Source organism: Scardinius erythrophthalmus (assembly GCF_964197995.2).
Source record: "Scardinius erythrophthalmus genome assembly, chromosome: 2".
NCBI lineage: Eukaryota > Metazoa > Chordata > Actinopteri > Cypriniformes > Leuciscidae > Scardinius > Scardinius erythrophthalmus.
In genome coordinates this window covers 22,785,457-22,797,915 of record NC_138222.1, presented here as the reverse complement: position 1 = coordinate 22,797,915, position 12,459 = coordinate 22,785,457, and the positions used below count along the sequence as shown (strand labels likewise).

Here is a 12,459-nt window from a genome sequence, read left to right as displayed (position 1 = left end):
ATTAATTGGATGAAAACACACCCACCCAAAATGAGTCAATGGAGAGAAAAACTTATATCTATTTATAGAATGGAACATATGACTGCCCAACTCCAACTGAAAATGGACACTTTCATACAAAGGTGGACACCTATTAGTATATATATGGAGACATTGAGGGTGAACTGAACTGATTGGTGTCCATCCATCTTCTACCGCTTATCCGGGGCCGGGTCGCGGGGGCAGCAGTCTAAGCAGGGATGCCCAGACTTCCCTCTCCCTCGACACTTCCTCCAGCTCTTCCGGGGGGACACCGAGGCGTTCCCAGGCCAGCCGGGAGACATAGTCTCTCCAGCGTGTCCTAGGTCTTCCCCGGGGTCTCCTCCCGGTGGGACATGCCCGGAACGCCTTCCCAGGAAGGCGTCCAGGAGGCATCCGGAAAAGATGCCCGAGCCACCTCAACTGACCCCTCTCGATGTGGAGGAGCAGCGGCTCTACTCTGAGCTCCTCCCGAGTGACCGAGCTTCTCACCCTATCTCTAAGGGAGCGCCCAGCCACCCTGCGGAGAAAGCTCATTTCGGTCGCTTGTATCCGGGATCTTGTCCTTCTGGTCACGACCCAAAGCTCATGACCATAGGTGAGAGTAGGAACGTAGATTGACCGGTAAATCGAGAGCTTCGCCTTGCGGCTCAGCTCCTTCTTCACCACGACAGACTGGTACAGCGACCGCATTACTGCAGAAGCTGCACCGATCCGTCTGTCAATCTCCCGTTCCATCCTTCCCTCACTCGTGAACAAGACCCTGAGATACTTGAACTCCTCCACTTGAGGCAGGAACTCTCCACCAACCTGAAGCGGGCAAGCCACCCTTTTCCGACTGAGGACCATGGCCTCGGATTTGGAGGTGCTGATTCTCATCCCGGCCGCTTCACACTAGGCTGCAAACCGTCCCAGTGCATGCTGGAGGTCCTGGTTTGATGAGGCCAACACGACCACATCATCCGCAAAAAGCAGAGATGAAATCGTGTGGTCCCCAAACCTGACCCCCTCCGGCCCCTGGCTGCGCCTAGAAATTCTGTCCATAAAAATTATGAACAGAACCGGTGACAAAGGGCAGCCCTGCCGGAGTCCAACACGCACCGGGAACAAGTCTGACTTACTGCTGGCAATACGAACCAAGCTCCTGCTCCGGTCGTACAGGGACCGGATAGCCCTTAGCAAAGGGCCCCGGACCCCATACTCCCGGAGCACCCTCCACAGGCCGCCGTGAGGGACACAGTCGAATGCCTTCTCCAAATCCACAAAGCACATGTGGATTGGTTGGGCAAACTCCCATGAACCCTCCAGCACCCTGTAGAGGGTATAGAGCTGATCCAGTGTTCCACGACCGGGACGAAAACCACACTGTTCCTCCTGAATCCGAGGTTCTATTATCGGCCGGATTCTCCTCTCCAGTACCCTGGCGTAGACTTTCCCAGGGAGGCTGAGAAGTGTGATCCCCCTATAGTTGGAGCACACCCTCCGATCCCCCTTCTTGAAAAGAGGGACCACCACCCCGGTCTGCCAGTCCAAAGGTACTGTCCCCAACCGCCACGCGATGTTGCAGAGGCGTGTCAGCCAAGACAGCCCCACAACATCCAGAGACTTGAGGTACTCAGGGCGGATCTCATCCACCCCCGGTGCCTTGCCACCGAGGAGTTTCTTGACTACCTTGGTGACTTCAGCTTGGGTGATGGACGAGTCCACCTCCGAGCCCTCAGCCTCTGCTTCCTCAATGGAAGACGTGACGGCGGGATTGAGGAGATCCTCGAAGTATTCCTTCCACCGTCCGGTGATATCCCCAGTCGAGGTCAACAGCTGCCCACATCCACTGTAAACAGCATTGGTAGGGCACTGCTTCCCCCTCCTGAGGCGCCGGACGGTTTGCCAGAATCTCTTCGAGGCCGACCGATAGTCCTTCTCCATGGCCTCACCGAACTCCTCCCAGGCCCGAGTTTTTGCCTCCACAACCACCCGGGCTGCAGTCCGCTTGGCCCGTCGGTACCCATCAGCTGCCTCAGGAGTCCCACAAGCCAGCCAGGCCCGATAGGACTCCTTCTTCAGCTTGACGGCATCCCTTACTTCCGGTGTCCACCACCGGGTTCGGGGAATGCCGCCTCGACAGGCACCGGAGACCTTACGGCCACAGCTCAGAGTGGCCGCGTTGACAATGGAGGTGGAGAACATGGTCCACTCGGACTCAATATCTCCAACCTCCCTCGGGATCTGGTCGAAGCTCTGTCGGAGGTGGGAGTTGAAGATCTCTCTGACAGGGGATTCGGCCAAGCGTTCCCAACAGACCCTCACAGTACGTTTGTGTCTGCCGAGTCTGTCCAGCTTCCTCCCCCGCCATCGGATCCAACTCACCACCAGGTGGTGATCAGTTGACAGCTCCGCCCCTCTCTTCACCCGAGTGTCCAAAACATACGGCCGGAGGTCGGATGAAACGACTACAAAGTCGATCATCGACCACCGGCCTAGGGTGTCCTGGTGCCATGTGCACTGATGGACACCCTTATGCTTGAACATGGTGTTCGTTATGGACAAGCTGTAACTAGCACAGAAGTCCAATAACAGAACCCCACTCGGGTTCAGATCAGGGGGGCCGTTCCTCCCAATCACGCCCCTCCAGGTGTCACTGTCGCTGCCCACGTGGGCGTTGAAGTCCCCCAGTAGAACGATGTAGTCCCCAGTCGGAGCACTTTCCAGCACCCCTCCCAGAGACTCCAAGAAGGCCGAGTACTCTGCACTGCCGTTCGGCCCGTAAGCACAAACGACAGTGAGAGACCTATCCCCGACCCGAAGGCGCAGGGAAGCGACCCTCTCGTTCACCGGGGTAAACTCCAACACATGGCGGCTGAGCTGGGGGGCTATAAGCAAACCCACACCAGCCCGCCGCCTCTCACCATGGGCAACTCCAGAGTGGTGAAGAGTCCATCCTCTCTCGAGGAGTGTGGTTCCAGAGCCCAAGACGTGCGTAGAGGTGATCCCAACTATCTCTAGTCGGAATCTCTGAACCTCACGCACAACCTCAGGCTCCTTCCCCGCCAGAAAGGTGACATTCCATGTCCCTAGAGCTAGATTCCGCGTCCAGGGATCGGGTTGTCTAGGCCCCCGCCTTTGACTGCCGCCCGATCCACTTAGCACCGGCCCCTTACGGTCCCTCCTGCAGGTGGTGGGTCCACGGGAGGGTGGCCCCACGTCGCTCCTTCGGGCTGAGCCCGGCCGGACCCCATGGGGTGAGGCCCGACCACCAGGCGCTCGCCTACGAGCCCCAACCCCGGGCCTGATGGGCCCCCACACTGATTGGTGTGAAACTTTTAATTATTCCCTGTTGTATAAAAAAAAAGATATATATATATATTTTTTTCTTCTTTCTTTTCTTTCATTCTACTATTGTATAATGCTTTATGTATTTTCTTTTTCTTTTCTTTTTCTTTGGGCCACCGTGGTTGTCAAGGAATGTTTAGTTCATTGTTGTCATTTGTTAAAATGTATAAAAAATAAAGTAAAAAAAAAAGCTATTTTTGAGATCATTATGGTACTGCATGTATACATATTATATGTTTGTAATTTATTTTATTTTTATCAGGTGATGTAGTCATGTTGTCTAATATGTTATGTGTATCAGGGCCTAATAATTTAATTGTCTGACAAAGAGCCATATGGTTCGAAACATCACTTTTGGTGATAAATGTGCAATAAATAATTTCTGTATTTATGGAGCTATGGTGTGCCAAATTTTTCCTTTTGTACAAATGCAAAATGAAAACTAGTAGAACAAGTGTCAATTGTGAGTAGAAACACATTAGGTCATATACAGTAGTTACTTTGCTAGTAGCTAATGACTTCATATGGAACTGCACCAAAAAAAAAAAAAAAAAAAATCTGACTCTTGCTTATGTAAGTGAAGTCAAAGACCTGCAAATCATCTACTAAAGAAAACATCTGTCACAGCTTTTACCATTGTTGAAGAGTTAATCTGCCTTTCCTATTAATCTTGCCTACTATCTCGGACAATCAGGTACAATTGTTTCGACCACTAGTGGCTTGCATTGAACTTTCAAATTGGTCGTGAATCAGCTGTTACCCTCCACTTATTTAAAACAAATTACTGTCAATTTGTGCAATAATTCGCAGTAATTATAAAATGGTTATTTAGGACATAATTATTCATAACCGGCATTTTTACTGAAATAGTGTTAAAAAATTATTTAAGTGGGAAAATATTGGTAATGTTCACCTTGTGCTCATAGAGAAGAATACATCACATTTGTTGGGGTGATCGCAGAAGTTCAAGCCACAAAAGCTTTAATACTTTAGACCACCCTAAGTTCAAATCGCATCAGAATTTCCTGCATATGCATTTGGTCGGAACTCTACACAGATTCTGTACTACTCTGCTTTGGGAATTAATGACTTCTGCTTTGTCATTTGTCAGAGATAGTGAAAAGGCATCTTTATTATCAGAAATTTATCTAGTAAGGTTTTTTTTTTTTTTTATTATAACCAAAACAATAAAATATGATAAATAAAAGATCATCAAATAATCTGCAAAATAATTAATTTGTACTTAATTGTGTGTTATAGAGGGTAAACTAAATTATTTTGTCATTGGCAGTTATTGTGTATGTTTTTTACTTTGCCTTTTTTTTTTATCTTTGTGTGTTAGTACTGTAGATAACAACATGTTTCTGTTGCAGAGAAGAGAGTGAGAGCGTTCTGACGCTGAAAGGTCTCACTCCAACTGGCATGCTGCCCAGTGGCGTTCTATCTGGAGGCAAAGAGAAACTCCAGAATGGTAAGAAGCGCACACACACTCGTTCTGTGGTCAGGAATATGTAAATCACTTTAATATTTCTTTCTAAATCAGAGCTCTTTCCATGGCTGTTATTTTCACAGTATCGATCAGTACATTTAGAGATGATTTACATCTTTTAATTTCCCCAGGTAGTGTTTTCACATTTACAGCCAAGTCTACTCTATTTCAGCTTAACAAATATGTAATTTACAAATATGCACAGTCTGGTAGGTTTATTCAATGTAAAGTCTCTGCACCCCCTGGTGGTTGTGTTGTGAAACTTATATTCTTTCCTCTTTGCTTCTTTTCCTTTGGCCTCTCTCTCTCTCTCTCTCTCTCTCTCTCTCTCTCTCTCTCTCTCTCTCTCTCTCTCTCTCTCTCTCCAATCTTTTTCAAATATTGTCTCTTCTTCATTCTCCTGTCTCCCTAGAAACTGCAGGTATAATCAGTTGTGCAAGTATAATTCAGATCATCTGTTCTTAAGAAACATAGTTTCACTCTTTGCCACCATTTATTCAAAGGAGCCCCTAGTGAATCAACACAAATGCTTTTGTACAAGATCGAATAAGGACTCAGGGAACATGTTTTAACCTTAGATTCACTAGGTCCAGATTTAACACCGCTTTTGGTGGACAAGATATCAGTAAGGAATCTTAAAGATTGAAGATGTCTTAAAGATCACAGAATTTGGCTGCAAAATTAGCAGCACAACTAGCACATTTAGATGTATTAATTGCTTTATAAGAACAAGACTCTTAAAGGCCACAATATTAAAATTAAATTAGTTAATGGATGCAATTTGATTTCTCATATATTGAGCCCAATTGTCTCAAATTGTGATAATATGTTACAATATTACTCTTTTTACTGTTTTTTTTTTTATCCAATAAATGCAGTCTTAACACCAACATTTTGAACGGAACTGTAATTTCTGTTGACACTGGAATTTGGGACAGTACAAATAGAAGTGCCTGTCCCTTTTTTCTCAATAAAAAAAAAAAAAAACATGATTTGCTGATTGCTATTGATAGTCATTGGAGGTGGTATTAGAGGAAGAGGACATTCTTACTCTAGAGAAAATGATTTATTTTACACAAATTTAGATGTACAGAGTGCATGATTGGTTATGAATATTTTTGTTCCAATTTCCAGAGAAAGTGAAAGACCAAAATTTTAATTGTTAAATTAATCTTTGTTTTATTTAAATACATTTTTCCACTTTTTGGAGTGCAATAGCATGCTAACAGATAGGAACTGAAAACACATAGCTGCTTTTGATTTCATGGGGTCTCCTTGTAATCATTTAAATAAATGACAGTTTTGTGATGCTGGACATAGTGAATCAGAAAGGGAAGAATGTACCTAAAATAACACAATTAAGCATTTCAATGCTGTTTTGTCATCATTACATAAAGAGGCATGAATAAATGTGTAATTTTAGCACATTGTCTAGTGATACTTCATTAAGTCTCACCTTATATCTGTATCATCATGCCCCTTTACACAGAATACACAAAACTGACAAGATGTAAATTCAATTTAATTGGTCTTGTCTTTCACAAATCAAGGCAGAAATCAAACTTGCTCTTGTCATACTGGCATGTTCTGTCTATTACTTCATTTGGAAACACTTGATCCTATGCAGTAATTTCATTGCTTATATTTTCTATTAGGTTTAGCTTTAGTTTTAAAAACTAGTTTTACTTAAATAATACAACATGTAACCCAAATTTGATGTGAGTGGCCATGTTTGCATGTGGCTGTCTGGTCTGGGAACATGCCAGAGATAGAGTGATGTCAGCGATGTTCTGCTACAGCATTGGTAGAATCACAACAGATGCCCAACCCTTGTACATGGACATCATTGTGCTTTTACTTCAATGTTGTGCCCCCATCACAGCTGATGTCTTTAGCGTTTAGCTTTAATGTGTTTTGTGTATATGTGTGTGTGTGTGTGTGTGTGTGTGTGTGTGTGTGTGTGTGTGTGTGTGTGTGTGTGTGTGTGTGTGTGTGTGTGTGTGTGTGTGTGTGTGTGTGTGTGTGTGTGTGTGTGTGTGTGTGTGTGTGTGTGTGTGTGTGTGTGTGTGTGTGTGTGTGTGTGTGTGTGTGTGCTGTTCTGAACTTTTTAAAGTGTATTCTTGTAGTTTTATATGATTACTTGTGATGATTGTGCTAAGGTGAATGTAGAATAAGGTAAGTTGAAAATAATCATACACAATGCAAGGATGGTGGATTTTCTTGTTCTGTAAGCTGACAGAACTTCAAAGAATGCCATTGTTTTTACCAAAAAAAAAAAACACAAAATCAAAGTGGCTGTTAAAAACCCTTGAACCCAGCTTTTGGGTCACGTCTTCCCCTTGCTTTGGTGTTGCTATTCACAATAAATAATGAAATGTAGTTCTCCTGGTATATTATACAGATTTTAAAACAAAGTAATGGAAGACACAATCATTGATCTCCTTCATATCCCTTTGATTGCTTTGACTGACCATTAAGTCTGATGTACTTTGGCTTCGTCATTAATTTCCAATTTATGTCATGTCTCCCAAACTCATCTCTCATAGTAAGAGTCAAATCTCTGTGTCACATTGCCTCATCTGCAACTAACTACCCATCATTTGTCCTGCTCTCTCTCTCTCTCTCCCTCTCTCTCTACCCTATTATTTCCCTCCGTCCTGGCCTTGTAGTGGGCCTAGTGTAATTATAATGATGTTGTGTGTTTATTTGGGCTCTTTTGCTGTTCATCTGACTGGACAAATGTAACCTGTTCTCACTCGTTTTGCAATCCCCCTTCTTCTTCTCTTCAGCTACTGTTGAGGCTATAGAGGCAGATGAAGGTAAATAGGTCTACAGCCCCTTCCCCTCTTTCTGTTGCATCTGTGCAACAGATAAAGGGTTCCACAGGGTTCATTCATGTCAATGTAGCTTGTGTAGTGTGTTGGGTGTTTGGCCAGATTACACTGTACTGTTAGTGTGTTGAGCAGAAGTAGGAAAAGAAAAGACGAAACACACACAGAAAAATGCTTTGATCGTTTTAAAGGGGATCAAACCGTTCTGGAAAACACAGGTTTTGTTGAAAAAGCTGTGGTCAGTCAAATCACGGTAACATAATGCATCAGATTGAAATCACAATAGTTATATTTCAAAATATGTTCCAATTGACAATATTGGTGTATTTACAATAAGAATATATTTTCTGCAAACACAGAGTGCTTAAATGTGGCACAAACACAATTTTGGCCTATTCACAAGTCTAATTAATGTAAAATTGCATTTTTATAACCCTAAAACTGTCTGGACCCCTGTAAAACAATGAGCTGATGTAGTTGCCCTTTGTTCTTGCACAAATGTTCCTTTTTAATTGCTAAACATTAGCTCTAGACTCAAAACACTCACACATTTGTGGGTCTCCCTCAGTTAAAAAGAATAAAATCCTCAGCAAGAACAATGTCAGCTGCTTGCTAAATAGCAGGTTTGTAACTGCTATTTACATCCTAAGTGTTCTGTGGTTGTTCTTGAACATTTCTCCTAGAGGAAGAGGTGCCAACTGTGTTGATACTCTCATCCATATTTTTTTTCTATTTGTGGTTACTCTGTGACTGTGTCATGTCCTTGTGTTTCTTTACCGCTAATAACCTACGTCTGACCTCTACACAAATCGTGTTCATTGTACATAGGAAACCCTCTGCTAAATAACTGGAAAGTTACACAATTCACAAAAAACAATTTGATCTTTGTATTTCCCTGTAGTTTGCTGCATGTTTTCAACAGGTGTAACGTGGTTCCCTTTCGAGAGAACTCAATGCTGCATCAGAATGTTGACGCTATGGAAACGCTTCTGCTTGACCGGTTTCTGAAGCATATGAAATCAAGCTAATTCTATTGGCTGCCGGTAGTCATATGACGTGAAATGGCTCGTCGCATGACTCCAAATGGTGCCTGCATTGAACCCTTATCAGCTTCTTTGTCTTCAGGATTCGCTGTGTGTGCTTAGCACAGTTTAGCCTCGCAGATCAGAAGAATCCTCAAAACAAACCTCTTATTGTTGTTTTCTCCTAGCGATTACTTCGCTAAAGAGAGTAGCGGATTTGCAGGCCCTGTCTGTTGCTTTCTCCTGCTTTGAGTTTGCTCAGTGTGGAGTCTAAACTATTCTACATCCTAGGCCTGATTATGTTCCAATGTTACCTTCCTCAGTTCCACGATGAGTGGTTCTTCAGGCCTTCTGTCCTCCGCTTTTCAATCTGCAGATCAGGATAGGCTGAATATTTTATGCCCTTTTTGGGCCCTTAGTATTTATGTCCATCACTCAGGCCAGTGGCGTAAATCAGAACAACTGTTTGTCTGTTTTGGATCACGCAGCAGGGGCTCTGCGGTTGTGATTGTGCAGGCTATTTCTGAGGCTTATGGGCTGTGTGAAATACCTTCAATATTCAATATTAGTTCCTCAATATTAGTTCTACAGGTTCTTAGGTTCTTGCTCTTTAAGTTTGTCACTTCCTTAGAGCAGGCATCCTTTCAGTAAGGCATAGTGGGTATTGACGTTCCCATAGCATCAACATTCAATTGTGTTGCGTTCTCTCAAAAGGGAACGTCTCTTGTTTTGACTATAACCCTGAGTATATTCTTGTTCCCTGAGTAGTGAACAAGACACTGTGTCTCGTTACCCTAATTCCTGCATGCCTGAGTATCTTCTATCAGCCAATCAGAAGCTGATGATGTTCATTGCAGTCGCCATTTTATAGTCATGCCACTTTAAGTAATTTTACGTCATATGACTACCGGCAGTCAATAGAATTAGTGTGATTTCACATGTGCTTCAGAGACCGGTCATAAGTAAGCGTTCCTATAGTGCCTGTTTACACCTGTCCACTTCATGCGTTTTCTCAGATTGAATAGTTATCAGATCGTGAAAAGACCAGGTGTAAATTCCCTGATCTTGCCAATTGTAAATTGCCGATCTCTCAAACCACATCAGGAGGTGGACTCGGCCGCATTCCAGATGAAACTGGGCAAGTCTAAATGCATCTGGTTGTTGAAACCACATATTTAAATTTTACTCCTCCCAAAATGTTAGAAAATAAATGTGTGAGAGCGTGTTATAAGCTATATGACATATTATAGCCAGATATTACGGCGCTACTGCAACACACATCGCTGCAAATGAATCTGTGTATCTTTTCAGCAAGCCCATGCGCAAACTGCCGCAAATAAAACAGAAAGTAAGTCGTAGATGCTCAAAACGCAATCATCTTCATTAAAAGTAGTGAGACTAAATGGTCTGATGCCGCTCTCAATCCTATTGCGGTCTTTGATCTTGAAATTAGCTGATGATAAATAAAATGCAGCTCATATCTGTTGCATTCGCTGACATGAACTCCATTAAATTCACGGGAATTGAAGATCGGATTTATATCCGTTTTGCAGAGATACATGTAAGTGGGCAAGTGTAAACGTAACTGTTTTAACAAATCAGATAGTTGTCCGATCAGTAAAAACGCATTAAATTACCAGTTGTCAACATTCTGATGCAGCGTCTCGTTCCTTACTCAGGAAATCAGGGTTAAAGTCATAATTAGACGTTAGCTTAGCACCAAGTTCCTTGTTAGTGTATATTTGCAAAGTCAGTTATTTATTTTGTCTTTTTTTTTGTCTTTTATCAAGAGTTTTATTTGGTTATTCAAATGATTTCATCCTCTAGCTTTTCATTTATACATCCTCCTTTTTGAGAGTGGTGGGAAGCTCTGTTCTAGATAGCCAGTGAATGCTCAGGTTTGTGCAGGATATCTTGAAAACTTTCAGTGCCTCATTGAGTGATGCAAAGAATGCTACTTCATTCGAAGGCCCTCCAGAACCGAGACCACCCAGCACTGCCCCAGTAATCCTACAATTGGTGACCAGTGTGGATATATTGTTTTCTCTTCATATATCTTATATATTATAACACCTTGCTTCAAGTACTTTGCAAGAAGTTTTGCTTTTTCTCAATATTGGTCTCTCTATGTGACATAGACATTGTGTGTGTATAAATGATTTGTGAAGTATTCATATGCACAATGTAGTATACTGAATGTTGAGTTATAAAATATCACACTTTTTGTAAAAAAATTGTTAGAAAATTGCAACTTGGCTTGAGTGAAACTTTGTGCCATTGGCTCAAATATTATTGCAGTTCAACTTTGCTCAAGTACTGTGTGAACTTCAAGCAGTTAAATTACAAAATAAACTAAGGAGTGTGTACTTGTTGAACCATCTTTCTTCTTTTCTGCTACAGCAATCAAAGGTTTCTCACCTCAGCACAAGATCAGCAGCTTCGCGGAGGCTAAAGGGCTGGACCGCATCAATGAACGAATGCCACCCCGCCGAAACGCCATGCCCTGTGACGCCAGCCTCAACTCTCTCAATAAGGCTTTGTCGTCCGAGACCAACGGCACTGAGGGCAAGACCAGCAGTGGCAGCGACAATATACAGTGATCCTGCATCAATCCCGCACGGTCGCCACAGCGATTAAGCCCCTCCCTATCTTTTTCCATGCCATATATGATGGAGGGAAAGGAAGGATTTGGAGTGTAGAGTTAGAGGAGAGGAAAAAAGGAAGAAGGACAAGAGAGATAAAGGAGAGAGGTCGTGAGGGGGAGAGCAGCATTTCAAACATAATACAGAGTGACACTTTGGATATGCCTTTAATTTTAAATTTTTTTGGAGGGTGGGGCATAAAAACTATAAAAAGTTGTCGTGGGAGAGGGGATTATCTGGGTTTCAGCATAAAGAATTACAGCAGGTGTCTGAGAGATCTTATGTGAAAAGAACTTTACTTACTGGATATAAGATTTTTGTTAGTTTCTCTTTTTGTGTGTAACTTCTTACTAAATAATGTACGTTTACAAAAATACAGCACTAAAAATGGACAGAAAGTAAAAAAAGTTTTTAACAAAAAGGGTGTACAAACTAAGTAAGGATAATTTATTGATACATTTTTTGCTACTCTTATAAACTAGCTCTATAGTAAATTAGGCAGTCTTAAAAGAATGTTGCAACATTGTTATAATGCCAAAAATGGAACGTTTTATGGTTTTGTACAGATTATGCTTACCTCAGGTTTCTTTGGTGTGTGCTTGGATCCTACTTTTTGTGTAATTGCAAGCTAGCTTGCTGAATATGGATTTTCTTGGAGTTAAAAACTGGAATTTACATTTATCATTTGCATATATGTCTTTGTTTTCATTGGGTAAATCTGGGGGTAGATTTATTGTGGCTTGCTGGAAAATGTGTGATTTTATTAATATTATTTTTTCTGCTTTTCAAACAATGAGATCAAAATATATATATATATATATATAAAGCACCTATGTTCTGTAAAAAAAAAAAAAAAAAAAAAGAAAAAAACAGAAAAAGAAAGAATGAGAAGGAAAGCGAGAGTAAAAGGTGATTGATCTGCCTATGCATGTTTTATAAGACTTAACTAAGAAAATTTGAATTACCTTGGCTGCCAAGGCCTGTTTTTACCTGTAGTGACCTTAGTGGACAAGTCCTGGAAATGTACCGCCATTCTTAGCTATTACGCTTGGAAAAGCTTCAGGCCTTTAACTTGTTTTGTAATCAAAGCATCTACTATTAATATGGATGAGGAATCATGGTTTTAA

General features: G+C 42.3%; 1 protein-coding gene across 4 annotated transcripts in view; it reads left to right on the top strand.

The window, feature by feature from the left end:
* Positions 1 to 12,214, top strand: part of LOC308706940 (protein phosphatase 3 catalytic subunit alpha) — a 277,717-nt gene extending 265,503 nt beyond the window's left edge. For 2 of the 4 annotated variants that reach the window (XM_081392865.1, XM_081392864.1), the window contains 3 exons: positions 4,722 to 4,819; positions 7,627 to 7,656; positions 11,091 to 11,425. In XM_081392865.1, the coding sequence (XP_081248991.1) occupies positions 4,722 to 4,819; positions 7,627 to 7,656; positions 11,091 to 11,290 (328 nt within the window). In that variant the 3' untranslated portion in view covers positions 11,291 to 11,425. Of the gene's footprint in view, positions 1 to 4,721; positions 4,820 to 7,626; positions 7,657 to 11,090 lie in introns of all 4 variants that reach the window. The other 2 variants (XM_081392867.1, XM_081392866.1) reach the window with 2 other exon arrangements.
* Positions 12,215 to 12,459: the final 245 nt, after the last annotated feature.